Source organism: Capricornis sumatraensis, chromosome 1 (genome assembly GCF_032405125.1).
Source record: "Capricornis sumatraensis isolate serow.1 chromosome 1, serow.2, whole genome shotgun sequence".
Classification (NCBI taxonomy): Eukaryota; Metazoa; Chordata; class Mammalia; order Artiodactyla; family Bovidae; genus Capricornis; species Capricornis sumatraensis.
This window is the reverse complement of record NC_091069.1, coordinates 241,060,267-241,080,006: the sequence shown is the minus strand read 5'-3', so window position 1 is coordinate 241,080,006 and position 19,740 is coordinate 241,060,267. Positions and strand designations below refer to the sequence as shown.

General features: G+C 41.4%; 1 protein-coding gene across 1 annotated transcript in view; it reads right to left on the bottom strand.

Moving 5' to 3' along the window:
- RYK (receptor like tyrosine kinase) overlaps positions 1-19,740 on the bottom strand; it is a 184,073-nt gene that overhangs the window by 92,563 nt on the left and 71,770 nt on the right. Inside the window, exon 5 of the mRNA XM_068969315.1 lies at positions 16,097-16,637. Within this exon, the coding sequence (XP_068825416.1) occupies positions 16,097-16,637 (541 nt within the window). The remainder of the gene's footprint in view (positions 1-16,096; positions 16,638-19,740) is intronic.

Genomic DNA, 19,740 nt, shown 5'->3' with positions numbered 1-19,740 from the left:
TATGGAGAAGTTGGAACTTTTGTACACTGTGATGGGACCACAAAAAGGCTCAGTCGCTGAAAAAAAAAAAAGTTTGGTGGTTCTTCAAAAAGTTAAAACAGAGAATTACTACATGACCCACTCTCAGGTATACATCCAAAATTGAAAATAGATAATCAAGTACTTAACACACACATTCATAGCAGCACTATTCACAATAGTAAAGATGTGGCGACAGCCCAAATGTCCATCAAAATACGAAGGAATAAACAAATTTTGGTATATACACAGAACGGTCATGGAAGGGAATGAAGGACTGACACGTGCTACAGTGTGAATGAACTCCCAAAACACAGCGCCAAAAAGAAGCCAGATAGAAAATGTCTCACATTTTATTAGTCCATTTATGTGAAATATCCAGCATAGATAAATCCACATAGATAAATGGAACATAAATTGGTGGCTGCAAGAGGCTGGAGAGGGAGGAAGATGGGAAAAAACTGCTTAATGGGTAAGGACTTTTACTCTGGAGCAATGGGAATGCTTTGAAACTAGACAGGGTTGGTGGTTGCACAACATGATATATAAACTAAATGTCACTGAATTATTTCTTCACTTTACAAAGGTGAATTTTATGTCATGTGAACATCACCCAATAAATTATTATTTTTAAAAAAGAAAAGAAAAAAAGCTGACCCCTACCCCGTAAATGCAAAGGGAGTGTGCTAACACTGTTTTCCAGCAACTGGAAAGGATTCTGAGGAAAATTTCACTCACAAGAGGAAATCAGGTTTCAGTTAAGCTGAGGAGAAAAAGCAGCACTGTGAAAGAGTCAGAGGAGACCTCAAAACAAAACTTGAGTTCCACAAGATAAAAATGAAAGGGCCAACAGAAAAGAGGACAGAGCAGGCCAACAAGCAGATGGAAAGTGGAACGCGACTGCTGGAGGGCAGACAGGAACAAGGGTGAGCAGTCGTGGGCTGAAAAGGCAGCACTCCAGTCTTAAAATTATCGAACTGTTCTCTCCTAAGATGAAAAACATTTCAGTTCTTCAACTATCATAACCAGACTTAAATTTCTCACTGCCAATTCTAGCATAGTAGGAATGTTACTCTCTTGTTAGAAAAATGACATTTTATTCGTAAGTTATTTTTAGATAACCCAAATTCCAAGCTGAAAAACGAAAGTTATTTCTACAAAACGCTCAACATCCATCAAGGAAAATTCACTTTCCCCTAAACAATTTTAAGCTCAAGCTTAATTCAAGGCTTATATTCTACATGACCTGGCCTGTGCAGCTTAAGTTCAAATAACACAACAGTTTAAAAACTATTCTAATTGATTTTAAAAGTTAACTATTGGTTTCCTAAGACCACAACAATGGTTGAACGATTAGTGCCAGTGACCAGCCATCTGTCTTCCCTGCTACCTCGCACACCTCTCAAGCAAGGCTGGAATATTAGTGTACTTGTAGGCACTCAAATGTTAGATGCATGAATGGCTGGCTATTGATAAAAATCAACGTCAAAGACGAACATGAGGAATCAGTTAAGGCAAAAAACAAAAGTATTGTAGGAACAGAACTAAAGTGGAGTTTTTGCTAATGAGTAGCTGAGTGACTTTTGGCAATCAATTATTTAACCACCTTCTCCAGGCATCAACTTCCTCAACTATAAAACAAGGGAGTTAAACCAGAGAAAGCTAAAGTCCCTCCTCAGCCACAAAATTCTATTATTCTATGATATCACGATGGTTTCCAAAAGTCAGCCAAAACTCTATTATTCTATGATATCATCCATGGTTTCCAAATGTTAGTCAAACTAAAGTTGAAAATTTAGTCAAGATACCCTTCTAGGCTCTGAGGACGATATGGTGTGCGAGCCAGAGGAAAAAAAAGGCTAAATCATTTACTATGTCTGAAGCCACTAAATAGTCTGTATTTTTATCAATGCTCAAATTAAATAAATACAGAGTTCTTGTTTCAGATTTTCCTAGTTTATGGAAACTAACAAACTGAAATGGATATAATAAAGTAATAATTTGTCCACCAGAAGCTCATAAATCTAGCTATAGTCAAATTATACCTAGAAAATTAGCTGAAGCCTAATATTTAACTACATCATAAGAAGAGAATTTACAAATGTTACACTGTAGGAAAGGAGCATCTTTTCTTCAACTCCTATCTAAGGATAGTAACAAAAACATAACCCATAATCTCTAGCACTGTAACATAAAATATGAACCATGCCCTGCCACAGTGCCAGAATGTTCTATCTGGTAAAATGATACTCTGAAAAACAATTTATCATTGATTCCTGCACTATTTAAAGAAGAAAATTCTTACCAAGCTCATGTATTGCAAGCGCAGCGCTACAGTAGAGATGAAGTAATTTACTCACAGTCTGACATAACCACCTTTCAATCTCTTTCATAGCCAGTTCCTAACAGGAGCACACACACACTTTCAGTCAGCTGTGCAGCCATTAGTAACTCAGAGTTGGCTGTTACAGCCAGGGAATCAAAGACACAACAGAGAATTCACAAACATTATTCCTCCCTGCAAGCAACTCCAAGTGCAAATTTGGAGTCCTTGTCCCAAAGTTACCTGAATTTTTTTTGCCCCAGGCAAGTCACTCCAGCTCTCTGCTAAAAGTTAGTTGTATGAGGACAGGGATCTTTATCTGTTTTATTTCACCAAAACATGTCTAGCTTCTAAAATAAGGCCTAATGTAAACTCAGTAAGTAAGTATTCAATGAGTGATAATGTTGCTACCTAAGGCAATCAATCAAGCAAGTGATATCTAAATGACCCCTCTAACATTCTATGATTTGAGTTTTTATCCAAAAACATACAAATCCCCCACCAATAACTAAAATAAATTATTCTGAGGATTATATGACACTTTCATATACAGCAACTACGGTAACAGACATCCTGTTATACACTGAAAAGCATCTCATTCATGAGGAAACCAACACTCAGAAACATTAATTACTTGCCTGCCCACATATAACAGAAGGAGGAGATAGATTTAAAACTCAAATATGCAGATTTCAAATCCACTATTATCCCACACCATATTATCTACTATAAACCCACATTTTTGCACATGTGCATACATGCTCACATATACAAACCTTAGAACTTTTTCTTGAAATTGGACTGAATTATCTTAACAAATAATCTAAGGAGTTAAACAACTTTTGAAAAAATGCAAACGAAAAGATAATCCTCGGACATTTCCACTTCTGGATGAGACAGAGTAACAGGACCAGATAAACTCTCTCGTCTGAAATAATCAAAACCAGACAAAATACATGAGTTCAGAAAGGCAAAGACAGCTAGAGTATGTAAGACAAATTTCCAGAGAAGAGAGAACTGCATAGAGAGAGAACTTCCAAGATCTGCAGAGGGCTGCCCCTCCAGCCTTTGGCTGAGTACTAATCAGAGCATGCATCAGGAAGCTACACAGAACAGAGTAAAAATAAAAGGTTAACAGAGTGTAACACTTCATAGGTTCTGGAATATCACCTATTCACATCTACCAGACTGGAAAACCTCATGAGTCACAGGAGAAAGTACACAGAAAGCTCTTGACTCAGAAATACTTAGACCTACACTGAGCCTGCTCCTGTCCTATCTAACAAGTCTAAATACCTAGACCTGAAAAGATCAAACTATTTCCAAGTAACTTAACTGAGCACCAGAATAAAACCAAAAAATATTTACAGAAATATAAAAATATCCAGGACCCAACAGGACGAAATTCATAATGCCTGCATCTAGTCAAAAACTATCAGGCATGCAAAAAAGCAAAATAGATCAACTGAAACCAATGCGGAACTGGCAGATGTTAGAATCAGCTGACATTAAAACAACTACTGTAACTGTACCCCCACAGAAAGTCAAGAAGAAATATGTAAGACGTAAAAACACCCAAATCAAATTTCTAGAGATGAAAAAATACACTGGCTAGGGTTAACAGCAGATTAGCATTTCAGAAGATTGAAATCTGTTTTCCAGCTTTTAATTATTTTGCCAGAATCTCTGTTGAATATTTTATATCCTTCAGCTGTAGTGTGGACCAGCAGTCTGCTGAGACAGCTACGTGCCAAGCCACAAGGTAGCCTTAGTGAAGCAGGGACACTAGAGAATATGATGCGTACAGTGATCACACGGTTTATATATGGTACAGAGCTATGGAAGCCAAGGTGGGGACATCTCACCAGGGAGCGGGGTTCAAGGGAGAGAGAGTTGGGAAAATTAGGCAACTTCAAAGGAAGCTATTATAACTAATTTATTTACACTTCCATTTGCAAGTTGAATCCAATATCCTTTTGGATAATAACTAAGTGGGCAAAGGGAAATGATCAAAAGAATGATGACTCCAGCAAGGCACAAGATGGGGAATTTTTTTTAAAAAAAGCATGATTCATTCACTTACTCATTCACTGAATTTTAACTGAACAGTACCTGACTATGTGCCAGGTACTATTTCAGGTGCTGGGGATACAGAGTAAAACAATATAAAAGGGTCTCTACTCAAACAGAATTAACTGTCCTACAGAGGGAGATAGAAACAACAAAAGTCAAGTGTTAGCCTCTCAGTCGTGCCTGACTCTTTGCGACCCCTTGGGCTGTAGCTCGCAGGCTCTGTCCATGGAATTCTCCAGGCAACAATATCGGAATGGGTAGTCCCTTCTCTAGAGGCTCTTCCTGACCCAGGGATTCAATCCAGGTCTCTGGCACTGCAAGCAGATTCTTCACCATCTGAGCCACCAGAGAATCCCACCTAAAAGAAAACAAAAGTGACAGAACAGAGTGGCACTGAGGGTCAGCCCTAGAGAAGCAAAGCTCTCTGAGGAGGGAACACTAAGCTGAGACCCAGAAGGCTCCAGCCATGAAAAGATCCGAGGTAAGTACATAAGGCAGAGCAAGAGCTGACTGCAGACCCTAGGGTGAGAAGAACTTGGCACCGAAGGAACTAAACGGCGGTGTGGTGGGGCGCAGCGACAAGAGAAGAAGCAGGTGGCAGGCAAGAGTCTCCATATAAACATTAATTTATAAAGCAGGAAGACTGAAGCCTAGATATACGATATTTATGAATCACTGTTAATTTCTTAGGTGTGATCTTGGTTATTATAAATTTTTAAGAGTCCTTATCTTTTAGACACACACACTGAATAATATTTTATGCAATTTTCTGAGTTTGCTTCAAAATAATCCAAGCAGAAGACGGGGGGAAGTGATGATAAGGGAGTGGATTGGGAGTGGGGAGGTACCGAACAAACAAAACTGGCCCTGAGTTGATAATTGTTGAAACTGGATAATGAATACATAGAATTTCATTATACTAGTCTGTCTACTCCTGAATGTTCGAAATTCTCCATAATAAATACATTTTTTAAAAGCAAACTTACTTAAAATATAAGTAGAGGTATTAATAAACATAAATGCCCCCTTCACAGGGGAATTTTCAGGGCTGCAAAATTATTCTGTATGATACCACAGTAGATGCGTTTGTCAAAAGCCATGTAATTACAACAGAATAAGCTTTAATGCAGCCATGAAATTAAAAGACGCTTATTCCTTGGAAGGAAAATTATGACCAATCTAGATAGCATATTGAAAAGCAGAGACATTACTTTGCCAACAAAGGTCCGTCTCGTCAAGGCTATGGTTTTTCCCGTGGTCATGTATGGATGTGAGAGTTGGACTGTGAAGAAGGCTGAGCACTGAAGAATTGATGGTTTTGAACTGTGGTGTTGGAGAAGACTCTTGAGAGTCCCTTGGACTGCAAGGAGATCCAACCAGTCTATTCTAAAAGAGATCAGTCCTGGGTGTTTTTTGGAAGGAATGATGCTAAAGCTGAAACTCCAGTACTTTGGCCACCTCGTGCGAAGAGTTGACTCATTGGAAAAGACTCTGATGCTGGGAGGGATTGGGGGCAGGAGGAGAAGGGGACGACAGAGGATGAGATGGCTGGATGGCATCACCAACTCGATGGACGCAACTCTGAGTGAACTCCTGGAGTTGGTGATGGACAGGGAGGCCTGGTGTGCTGCAGTTCATGGGGTCGCCAAAAGTCGGACACGACTGAGCGACTGAACTGAACTGAAGCCTTAATGTCTGCAAACTTTTTACAAATTCAGGGGGCAGGAGGAGTTGGATGAAGGTAGTCAAAAGCACAAACTTCCAGTTATAAGATAAGTAAGTATTAGGGGTATAATGTATAACATGATAATTAACACTGCTATATGCTATACATGAATGCTGTTAAGTAAATTGAAGAATTCTCACCACAAGGGAAAACTTTTTTTCTATTTCTTTAATATTGCATCTACATGAGATAATAGTGTTCACTAAACCTACTATGGTAGTTATTTCATGATGTATGTAAGTCAAATCATTATGCTGGCCATGTTAAACTTACACAGTGCTGTATATCAATTATATCTCAATAAAACTGGAAGAAAAAAATCCACCTATGATCCACCTCCCAGAATTCTGGAAATAAAAGCAAAAATAAACAAATGGGATCTAATTAAAATTAAAAGCTTCTGCACAACAAAGGAAAATATAAGCAAGGTGAAAAGACAGCCTTCTGAATGGGAGAAAATAATAGCAAATGAAGCAACTGACAAACAACTAATCTCAAAAATATACAAGCAACTTATGCAACTCAATTCCAGAAAAATAAACGACCCAATCAAAAAATGGGCCAAAGAACTAAATAGACATTTCTCCAAAGAAGACATATGGATGGCTAACACACACATGAAAAGATGCTCAACATCACTTATTATCAGAGAAATGCAAATCAAAACCACAATGAGGTACCACTTCACACCAGTCAGAATGGCTGCGATCCAAAAATCTCCAAGCAATAAATGTTGGAGAGGGTGTGGAGAAAAGGGAACCCTCCCATACTGTTGGTGGGAATACAAACTAGTACAACCACTATGGAAAACAGTGTGGAGATTCCTTAAAAAATTGGAAATAGAACTGCCATATGACCCAGCAATCCCACTGCTGGGTATATACACCAAGGAAACCAGAATTGAAAGAGACACATGTACCCCAATGTTCATCGCAGCACTGTTTATAATAGCCAGGACATGGAAACAACCTAGATGTCCATCAGCAGATGAATGGATAAGAAAGCTGTGGTACATATACACAATGGAGTATTACTCAGCCGTTAAAAAGAATACATTTGAATCAGTTCTGATGAGATGGATGAAACTGGAGCTGATTATACAGAGTGAAGTAAGCCAGAAAGAAAAACACTAATACAGTATACTAACACATATATATGGAATTTAGAAAGATGGCAATGATGACCTTGTATGCAAGACAGCAAAAAAGACACAGATGTGTATAGCGGACTTTTGGACTCAGAGGGAGAGGGAGAGGGTGGGATGATTTGGGAGAATGGCATTGAAACATGTATACTATCATGTAAGAATCGAATCATCAGTCTATGTCCCATGCAGGATACAGCATGCTTGGGGCTGGTGCACAGGGATGACCCAGAGGGATGTTATGGGGAGGGAGGTGGGAGGGGGGTTCATGTTTGGGAACGCATGTACACCCGTAGTGGATTCATGTCAATGTATGGCAAAACCAATACAGTGTTGTAAAGTAAAATAAAGTAAAAAAATAAATAAATAAAAATTTTAAAAAAAGAAAGAAAGAAAAAACATCACGTAGGAGGTCAGAGAATCTGACCTGATGATATACAGAATGTAATAGATGCTCCCTTCCAGAAGCAGCTTTAAGGGATTCAGATGTACCCATAAGCTTTCATCAAGAGGCCCTGCAAAACCCCAAAGTCTAAGAACTCCCATCAGAGTACACAAAACTTAGTATATGTGGGATCCATACCCTTGTCTAGGGAAAGGCTCTAAGGTTTTCACAAAATAAGTTGAGAACCATTGATATTTCTCTTGACAGCAACTTCCTAGCTGAAAAGCGAGTTTCCATTGTTTTTAAACCTAATGCCATTTTGGCCTTCCCTGCAAGGACATTACTATGCAGCCATTACCACAAATAAGTTACCACCAGTGAATTTTACGATTCTGAAAGAAAGTTGTGACAGATACTCAAATAACAAGAAAGATGGCAAATTATGTCTAAGTCTCCTTTACAATTTCACCTTGTTAAAATACTGTATTTCATTTAGTCTAAATGCACCATTATTTTTTGTGCCATTAAGAAAGAGAAAAGGCTGTCAATTACCTGATGACTCACCACTGATTGTAAAATAATTCCAATTTCAGAGATGTTCAAATGTGAAAAAGCCGTACATCTTATAATTCATGAGATATACTGTTCAAAAACCTCATTGGCTGGACCCCATCTCAGATCTCCTAAACATATTGCTCAGAGTAGGTCTCTGAATCTGTATTTTGTTTAAGCCCCTTGGATGACTCTGGCTGGATAAAGACTATGTAAACTGTTAACTTTCAGAGGCAGCATAGTAGAGAAAGCATGCACTTTAGAGTCATACAGCCCCAGACATCTCTGTGACCTCCAGCAAACTGTGTAATTTCCCAGTGTCTCAGCTTTATCTATTAAAAAATGCCAATGCCATCTACTGCCAACAGTTGATAAATAAAAGAAATTAAGTGAAACTGATGACACAGCAAGACATATTTATAAAAGAACACGTTCATTATTTATGAACAGGATAGAACATATTTGTCTTAAGAACAAGAATGAGACCTCTGAAATTACTTTTCAAAAATAGTCTGCCACTCAACACTGTTAACACAGTTGAGAATTTTCAGTAAATGGTTTATTATGTAATTCAGCAATACACACATTTGTTTTGGCACACCACATTTTTAGAGGTCCTACATAAATGAAAGCTGTTTATAACATCTTGATTAGAAAATATTATACTTGGTATACATCAACAATAACACAGAAAAAAAAACATAGTTTTAAGCGTAATACAATTTCAGAGTAGGTAATGGCTCTATTTCATGTCAAGGTTTTGTTTTGTTTTAGTACATATAGCTGGCAAGTTTTTTCAGAACACTGGCATAACTGTGTTAAAACCCCAAAAGTAGTCATGTGGAACTTCTCAATTCAGGATGCTCAAAACAATAAAAATAAAAACAAACACCCATGTTTCATTTGTTTCTAAAGTGACCCTTAAAGTCCAAACAGTATTTCAGGCAGCACCTTCAGAACAGACGAGTCACTCAGGATGTGACTCACAGGAGACAGGTTTAGCCATAACTGGACAGTTCTCCCACGTGTGTAGAATGAAGATGGGGAAAAAAAAATTCAAAACCCACAACTGCACGATGTCTCAGTGTTGCTCTCCCAAAGAACACATGGATTCAAATTAACACTGTATCAATACCACCAACCCCACCCAAAACATCCAGGCTTAGGAGCATGCTGCAGGGCGCTAACCCACCTCCACCAGCACCCACCTCCTCAGAGTCTGAGCAGCAGCAGAACAGGCCCCACAGCAGCAGAAAGAACACGCTCACTGCTCCCCCACCCCAAACACTTGAGGTTGAAAAGGAAGAGAGTGCTGGGAGAAAAATGGCTCATCTCATTTTTCTTTTCCTTCAACCATTTTCAATAAGAAAAAGCTGCCCAAATCTGAAACTTTGATTCCTCTCTGCCTCCTCCCTTTTCTTTAGCCCTCCATTCTCCCCAACTGAGTCTTCTCCAAACTCCCTGTGAGTTCCCCATAAACCCATCCCACACCCTCAACTCCCCTAGCTGAGCCCCTAGTGGCTCAGATGGTAAAGAATCTGCCTGCAACATGGGAGACCTGGGTTCAATCCCTAGGTTGGGAAGATCCCCTGGAGGAGGGCATGGCAACCCACTCCAGTATTCTTGCCTGGAGAATCCCCATGGACAAAGGAGCCTGGCGGGCTACAGTCCATGGGGTGGCAAAGAGTCAGACACGACTGAGCGACTAGCACAGCACAAGGCTGACTCTGTTCCATTCCCCTGATCCATCTTTCCAGCCTGCAAGCCACACTTTGACTGGGGCCAAAGCTGTCTTCTCTATAACCCTTCTGTGTACTCTCCTTTCCTAAATTCTATAGTTTCGCGTTACCTATAAAATAAAATTCAAATTCCTAATCTAATTTCAACCTACCTCTCAGCTTTATATTCTGCCACTCCCTGGTTTTGCCAAATTTTCTCATTTTAGCCACATTAAATTGTTCCTACTCCTTGAGTTCACACATACCTGCTTCCATACATCTCTGGCTTTGTGCAATTTTTTCTGCCTGACATGAAATGCTCCTCTTTTCTGTCTTTCAAGCTCATCTTTGGAGATGAGATTCAAATGTCCCCTTTTCTAGAAAAACCTTCCCTAAACCCCATAAGACCCTCCACCCTTCTACAGTCAAAAGCAATCATTCCCACGATAACTTACATCAATCAGAAGTATAACTCATATCTTAATGTTAGAGTTGTAGCTACAACTGTTAGTCTCTCCTACGAAATTTCGAGTTCCTTAAGAGAAGGAATTTAGTAACTTTGAATTGCCATTTTCTACCACAGTATGTGGTACTTGGTTGGGCTTCAAAAATTTTTACTGGACTGATTCGAGAAGCAATGATCTCAACTAGTATTAAACTGACTTTAAATAAGATGTTAACAATGCTTAACTCTTCCAGAGGGTACTTTATTTTAATGGAGAGGCAGTTATCCAGAGTGAATTCCTAATTGGTGGGAGGCGGACTCTGTTCTCAGAAGTCCCCTAGACTCCTACAGATGCCCTACTGCCAGCATCTCTGCTATCACGACCAGTTTATACCATACCCCCCATCCGTCAGCAAATTTTTCCCACACCCTAGCACTGCCCCAGCCACAGACAATTTTCACCAGCTCTGGACTTCCAGGGAACTCAACTATCAGAATTACCAATTAGACAGTGAACAGGAGAGAAAGTGGATAATAGTGAAGACAAATGAGCACATGTGGCAGCAGGCTTGTCAATTCTACTCCTTAAGAATTTCAGTTAATCACAGCTCCTCCAGAGCTGACATAGAGGCAATATAGATTCTGGACTGGGTTAAGACCTGGCCCTCTACTCACTGCCCAAAGGGCCCCAAATCAGAGTCCTCATTAGTAAAATGGGGAATCAAATGCCAACACTGCTGCCTAAGCAGGCCCTGGGGCAAATAAAGGGATTCCCCATAAAGCTTCTGAGGCTTTTGGAGTCTCTATACCAATAGACCTCCATCAAGGCTGCATGCCCTACTACCAGGGAATGAGCTGGTTACATACTTCCTTCAAATCTGTAACAATACATACCCAAAACAGGGATTATTTTGTACCTGACATAGGGAAAAGATTTTAACGTGTCAGCAGCACTATAAAGTGTTAACCATTACTGTGACCACCACCACTACTCTTCCTAATATTGTTATTACCAAAAAACTACACATCACCAGCTCTTCAACAGTCAAAGCACAACCCTAACTTCCATTTACACACTGTGATCACTAGCCTTTAACCCCAGCTTCCTAGGACTCCTCTAAAATGACAGTAATGAAACCACCAAGATATTAAACTACAAACAAAGGGAAAGTAGACAACAACCCATCAAATATTTCAACAAACCTTTGCATGATGTGCTCGTGTGTGCTTAGTCCTGTCCAACTCTTTGTGACCCTATATGCAAGATGCGACATGGCTGAAGGAGTGGTCAGTGCTTCTCAGGACCCCTGGAGGGACTCAGCCCTGGATGCACCAAGGGCCACCAGCCTGAGGCTCTAGCCTGTCACAGGAGGAGCCACGGACGAGGGGCATTCAAAGCTGTTGGGCCCCCAGGTCTGGCAGTTAATGCAAAGTTTTTCTTTGAAGAAACTGAACCACAGAGACAAGGGAGTTGTAAACAGAAGTCCAAGTCTACAGCCTGAATAACGGCACCCTCCATCTCTCCCCAACCTGATAATCCAAACCCAGGCAGCACATCTGAGGCAGCAGACTGGAGGTGTCTTCTCCACAGACGCTGACTAGCCCTAAAGAAGAGGTGAAGGTGCTGGTAGGAGGCTCCCAGTGAAAAGTCCACTGGCACCCCATGAGAGGCCGGGAGACCTCTCACACACATACACATAAGCTTGCTCTCCCATAATCAACTTTTCAGAATCTCACTCTTAATTAATTACAGACATGGAAGGATCAACAGATATAATTTACATGAACAGAAAAAGAACTCTGAAATAAACAGGCACATTGGAGGAAGCAGAAGAAATATTTTTAAAATATTAAATATACAGAAAAAATTACAAACAACATATGCCTGAAAGATAAATGAAGATAATATATCCATAAAATTAGAATAAAATGAAATTGAAACAGGGAACAGAAGGAATTCTAAAATTTAAAATCATTAAGATTTTTAAAATACAAGAGCTTAGAAAACAAAACTGAGAAAATTTCCTCCTCCTTCCACCTCCAAATATAAAGATATAAATAAGAGACAACATAAGTTAAGGGTATCTGAAGATCAATTACTGGAGATTCAATAACCAAACCAATAGACATTTTGGAAACAAACAAAAAGTGATGGACAGGAAATTATCAGAAGTAATAGGCATTCTTTAAAACTGAAGGATATGAGTCTCTAGATTGAAAGGGCTGACTAAGACAAGAGGAACCACAGACAGGAGAAGGGGCCACAGAGAAGCTTATAAAATCACAGAATTTCTTAAAGACAAAGACCCTAAGCTCAAACAACAAAGAAAAAAAGCATCAGAATGCCTTTGGATTTTTCATCAGAAACCCTTAAAGCCAGGTAACTGTGAAAAATGCCACCAGAAGTAGCAAAAACATATGTATTTTTTTCTGTCTGATATGTAAATTCTGTCAAATCACCTAAAAGCATGAGGACAGGATAGACATCTCCAGACGTACAAGGCCTGAAATAATTTACCTCCCATGCACTCTTCTCGGGAAGCTACTAAGGATACACTTTAGTAAAATGAAGCAAACCAAGAAAAAGAAAAGGCAGGAGATCTAGGGAACAGAGGAAAAGCGTACAGAGGACAGAAGAGAAGGGTACAGAATCTGCAGAGAAAACAAGCTTGCTGCTTTCTCCCTCCAAAACAAGGAGGCTCTATGAGGAAAACAAGTGGAACTGACAGATGATTTGATGTGTTACTTGAAAAAAAATATCAAAAGGCATTTAATATATTTCTTGGAGTGTATGAGAGAATGTAGCCATAGATACAAAACAGACTAATCAAAAAGTTTAAGCCTCTTATTTGTTCCAGGAAAAACAAAAGCGTTTTGGAAAAGAAAACATAACCATTTATGGGTCACCATTTAACTCAGAAGTGAATTTATATTTATGTGTGTGTGTGTGTGTGTATACATACATGTATACATACAATAATGTATAATAAAAATTTATAATATAAATATATACACAATAATGTAAATATAGACTGCTGGTTTTACTAAAAACAATGAACTAAGCACGGGGGTTTGGGAATGAGAAGAGGGCAACTGCTCAGTTATTATACTAGGATATCTACACTGATATCAAAATATGAAAAGTAAAAAAACAGGGGGAAAAAAAAGAGCTAGCTTGGGAAAGCAGCTTCCACTGGAAAGTAGGGCCTGGAAGATGAAAGGCCAAAAGCAGAAGACTATTGCTTTTTAAGTCTTTTAGCGTTACTGATTTTTTTAAAACTATGTGCATGTATGAACTGCATTTAAAAAAAAATTATTTTCATGCCAAAGACAATTAGTTCCATTTAGTTCAATTTATGAAGTCAACTACCAACTTCATTTATAAGTTTCGCACTTGGCAATGCAAATTCGTTGTCTTAGAATATAGACACTGTATAATATAGAATATTATACATATAGAATATTATACAGTGATGGTTAGTTTCTCAAATTAGCTTTTAGAAGGCACGTAAATCATAATGATACAAAAACAAGACACAAGCAGTCTTAGTAAGAGTTCCTATAGGAAACTGCATTCTGAGAACTCAGTACACCTGGTACACATCACCCCACCCACTTGCTCTTTTCCAGCCAGGAGTAGCCAAGGAATACTTTCAAGTTAGAATAGAAGAATAGATAAAGGAAGAAGAGGACCTGGATCTGTGCAGGATGGAGAGTCAAGAGACCCACTATAACGGATCAACTCTTTCTGTATTAAAGAAAATACTACAGGTCTCCCCTGTCCCAGAGGTAACTGAGGTTTTTATCAGCAAGGATATTCTTTCTCCCTTCTTCCCAATGGCTCATTCCTGGGCATAAATTGGATGTTTATCAATCAGGTAACAAATACAACGTTTCAAGTATTAATTAGCAATTATTCTTTTCCACCACACCATAATCAAACTTCTATTATAAATATCTTCATTTCATTCAATGAAACTTTGTGGTCTATGTCAACACTACGTTTGATTTTTTAAAAAAAGATTATTAAATGTGTGGCCTTGAGCAAGTTACTTAAAAGTCGCACTTCCTTCATCCTTAAAATGGGGATAATAATATTCACCTCATTGGGTCACAAGAAAATTAAAGAAAATAACGTGTATAAAAGATGGAGGAGCAAGTATATGGCAGGCACTCCAGGTCAGCCTCTGGTTGTCCCCTGTCCCTTTCCTCAATCCAGTTCAGTTGGAGACCCAACTCCTTGGGTCTCCATGACTGCAGCATGCCAAGCTTCCCTGTCCTTCTCCTGGAGATGATTTCTTACATATAAACAAAGCCACAAATTATATACACATTTTTAACCAAAAAATCTTTACAAAATCATGCACAATAAATACATAGTAGTTTTTAAATGAGTAAATCACTATTTTAAAAATATTATTTTTTAATTAATGTGATGGGTTAATTTATAAACAATATTTTTCCTAAACCTTAGTCTTGCTTCAAGCACTAATCCAATTTGCAATTTTCATTCAGCTAAACGAAATTCTGCTAATTCTGCTAGACTGCAAAGAGGATTTAGAATGGCAGGACATTACAAAAACACAGCATTCTTCTTTGGTTAAAGACTACAAACCCATATATGCAATAATGTCTAAACAGTCTGCTTAAAAGCAATTCCATTTTAACACTACGTCGACTTCAACAGGCTTCAAGAAAGTCTTATGACTTTTAAAAAACAGAATAAAATGATAGGTAAAAGAATAATTTTTCCCATCAAACACTCAGATGTACCACAAATCTGAGATGAAATAAAGACGGGGGAAAAAAAAACAAACTGCTCTTTGGCCCATAATACACAAAAGAAAGTGAATGTCTAGGTATCTCCAAGTACCAAAGACTTCCTATTTGGGGCCATTTCTATTAGACCTTCCTCTAAGGGGTTACTTCCAGAATCCACAAGTCATATTTTTCAAATTAATTCCCCAATAACAAAACTATTTAGGTAGAACAGAACCACCAGCTGACCCAAAGCCAAGTTCTCCTTTCCTTAGAAGGTATCAACGAAGAAGAGTGGCCCAGAAATACAGGACCAGTCCGAACTCCAACATATCCAAGACAAAAACCAAGGTACTGAAGAAGCTAAAAGGTCTGGCACCTGGAGATTCATTCACTATTATAAAATACGCTTATCGTCCCTGATCTGGAGACTGCCTCGAACACGTAGCGCCCTTATAACCAATTTCTTTCATTTAAAGAAAATATAAACCTATGATAGCAGCAACGTATCAGCACAGTAGTGTGGCCTCTACCAGGGCATCAAATTCACTGCAGTTCCCAAATAAAACGTGGATTTCGAGTACCCAAAGTCCAGGGCCCTAGAGCGACACGTATAGGAAGGGTCAAAGAAACTTGGAGCGGCGGGGAAGAGTGCCTCTAGGGAATAAGGCGAAAGGCTGAAGAGGCTGTAAGCAGGCTGGAATGGAGTAGCTCGCCGGCGGCCGAGGGGTCCCCGGGTCTTTAGGCGGCTTGGGGAGTAGGCCGGAAGGCTGGCCCGGGGTCGGGGGCGGGCAGGGACCACACCTCCCGGCCAGCACAGCAGGCAAACGCCGGGGCCCGGAGGCGACCCTGGAGCTGGGACCGACCCGCCCGCGGTCCAGCGCGCGCGGACTGGGCCGGAAGCACCCGGGCCAGGGCCGACCTGCCCGCCCTGGCGCAGGCGTCCCCACTCACCGATGAGCCGGCGCACCTCATCCTCGCTCAGGTAGAGGCTCACGCTGGGCCCCGCGGCCGCGGGCGGCAGCGCCGGGGGCCGCGAGGCCGGGGCGGCAGCGGCGCCAGGCGTGGGCAGCAGCGGCAACAGCGCGAGCAGGAGCAGCAGCGGCGGCGGCGGGGCCTTCAGGCCGCGGGTCCCCGGGAGGCGGCCCCGGCCCGGCGGCCCCGGTCCCGCCGTCCGGCGCATGGCCACCGCCGCCGCCGCTGAGGAGAAGCGTGGGCCGCCCGCTGCGCCGCCGCCGCCCACCCCCGGCCCCGAGCCCCTCACAGCCCCGAGCCGGGGGCGGCCGCCCAGCTCATCGCGCCGCCGGCCCGTGGCAGCCGGCCGCCGCTTCAGACCGCCGGAGCGCGCCGCCGCCGCCGCCGCCTCCTCCTCTTCGGCGGCATCGTCCGCCGCGGGGAGCGGGTCGCGGTAACGCGCGCGCGCGCCGCCGCCGCCCTGAGAGCGCGCACGCACGCACCGCCTCCTCTGTGCGGACCTCGAACCTCGCGAGGAACCCTTTGGTTTCCCAGGAGCGTTGCTGGCCTAGGACTCTCCGGTCACCCTCTAAAGGAACCTGCCCTCGCCCCACGTTGTCACTAGCCTGATGTTTGCTTGCCTATTGTCTGTAACACACACACACCCGCCCAGGATGGAGGGTCGTGGCAGGCAGGCCCAGGCCGCGGCTGCAGCAGACCAGGCTCCCAAATCCAGGGAATTGTGTGGATGCGGCCGTGGATTGCAAAAGAGAAACATGCTTTTCGTTTGGAGAAAAGATGGAGACAAATAGAAATCACCTTTTATCCTACCAACAGAGGTCAACACTAACATTTCTCTGTCTGTCTTTATGGGTATATACTATATACTTTATTTTCCAAGATCTTGTTCAGCAAACTTTTTAACCTTATTTCTACATGTGACAAATTTTTATTTTTTATAATCGTTCTGCATCTCTATAATCAACCTGCATTTGGGGTCGTTAACATATGGTCCGTGCTGGACTTTGACAGCTCTCCCCCGCCATATGAAATTGTGTGCAAAAGTGTGTTCTGTGTGTGGGCTTGAGCACACACAGAAGTGATATGGACATCCCAATTGTTGTAGGGAGTCCCTGTCCTTCAAAGAGGTTAAGAATCACAAAGGCGATCCAGCGAGCTGGTGCGCCTTGTAATGTCATGACCTATCGCAGTGAAACCTGCTCCAGATGCTGCCTCTCTTCTGGAGGCTTCCAAGCATACTTGCCGGTCTGGGTCACCTAGTCCCTGTAGGCAGGTCTCTGCCTTGACCCTTCATGCTTCCCACCAGGCCTGCGCCCCTACAAACAGCTGCTCCCTGCCAGGCCCAGCTTCAGTGAGCAGTTGCTGCACCAGTGGTGAGCCCCTGAGAGGCTGCTATTTTTATCCTCTGGGGAGGGTGGGGGAAGTCCTGGAACTTGGTATTCTTCTCTATGGAGAGGGATGGATTCCAATTAAACTGCCCTTGATAAAGTGTTTCCAAATAGGAAAAGGAGTAAGTCAAGGCTGTATATTGTCACCCTGCTTAACTTATATTCAGAATACATCGTGAGAAACGCTGGACTGGAAGAAACACAAGCTGAAATCAAGATTGCCAGGAGAAATATCAGTAACCTCAGATATGCAGATGACACCACCCTTATGGCAGAAAGTGAAGAGGAACTAACAAGCCTCTTGATGAAAGTAAAAGAGGAGAGTGAAAAAGTTGGCTTAAAGCTCAACATTCAGAAAATGAAGACCATGTGCCAGGGTCCAGCCCCAGTGGATCCAGGGTAATTCGAAGGTGGAGACAGAGTCGGCGTCCTGGAAAAAACTTATTTAATTACAGATATAGAGGGAGATTAGAAACAGATAGTGTAGTAGGAGAATTAGTGGAGAAAAGAGGCTGAATAACGGGTTTACATGGAATACCAATCACCACCTACGTAGGCCACAGGCGTCTTTCCATTCTCCCAAAGGAGAGAAGGCACTGAGGCCTCCCCGGTCCGATCTCAGAAGCCCAGGCAGAATTAGCAGGCTTGGTGAGTACCCACATTTCAGATGGGAATTCAGCCAGGAAAATGGGGAGCGAGAAAGAAGCAACACGGGGGAATCAGTCTTTCCAGAAACTGATCCGATTTCTTTATTTTTCAGGTTTGTTTATATACCTTTTTGTTATACATAGGGATGAATACAGAGTCACACGGGGGTCAGCAGACCTGACCCTTGTCACAATCAGGTGCTTCATATAAAATTATACAAAGGTCTTATGAGTTTCAACATCCTCTGGCCATGAGGTCTGCTGACATTTTATGGCCCTTTCTGATATCAGTCAGTTAACCACAAAACTTATTTTTCCAGGGGTGATTTTTTTCTTAAATCAGGCACCACCCTCCAAATAAAGTTGCATTCCTATAGGGTGAGGGTGTAGTGAGTTACAATCAAGAAAGGAATTTACTGAACCTAAGGTTTAACATGATTAATCTTAAAGGTTAATACTTATTTCTCCTATATGCTAGTTATATTCATTATAAGGGCAGGAATATGGAGATTTCGCAGCAAATATTGGCTCAACAAATGTAAACCCTTCACCAATGTTTCCCTTAAGATCTATTTTGTCTTAAGATAGTGATAAAGTTACATTTTTGCATAGCAAGGACACTGATTTATAACAAAGTACAGTGGTCTATAATAAAAGAGAAAATTCATTAACTCAAAAAGTCTAGTATTGCTAACATCAAAAACTACTATATTTCCTTTTCTATATTCCAAATACATTGATTAATATATTCCCAGATGCCTAAGGATATGGAGGGCTGCTGGCAATCATTGACTCATCAATGAAAAAAGCCCTACATACTCCAAGCTCTCTGTGCTGTTTATGACTGAGGGGCTGTCACACAAGCTAGTCTGTCAGCAGAGAGGTTTGACCTGAGACACCCTTGTCACACCCAGGGCAGGGGATTAGCAGTAATTATTGGCAGGACAAATGAAAAAACCCTTCACCAATGTAATTCCTAATCAACCTACTATACTATACTAATGATCTTCTAACTTCTCAAAAGAGTCTGTATTTAGAAAGTTTTAAAACATCCAGTGCCTCTCACAGTTGGGAGGCTGTAAACAATCACATGCGGCCAGACGAGCCTGATCAGGCAGGCCAGAGAACCTTCAGAGTTCGTAAGTTGAAACACTCTTATCATGCCCAGGAATTTTTATTAACTGGAGCTGCAAGTTAACTCCTTCTCTGAGAGAAATGGTTATGGGGGAGAGCTCCCCGTAAAGTACTCTGGTTTGGGGGGTAGATGCTCGGGAACAGGGGGTTTCCTGAGGCTTGATCACACCTTTGCGTATGCCAAGCTTCCTTCCTCATGACCTTTGCCATGGGCAGAGTTCCTCATACTGGCTCCCAACAATCATGGCATCTGGTCCCATCACTTCATGGGAAATAGATGCAGAAACAGTAGAAACAGTGTCAGACTTTATTTTTTGGACTCCAAAATCACTGCAGATGATGAGTGCAGCCATGAAATTAAAAGACACTTACTCCTTGGAAGAAAAGTTATGACCAACCTAGATAGTATATTCAAAAGCAGAGACATTACTTTGCCGACTAAGGTCTGTCTAGT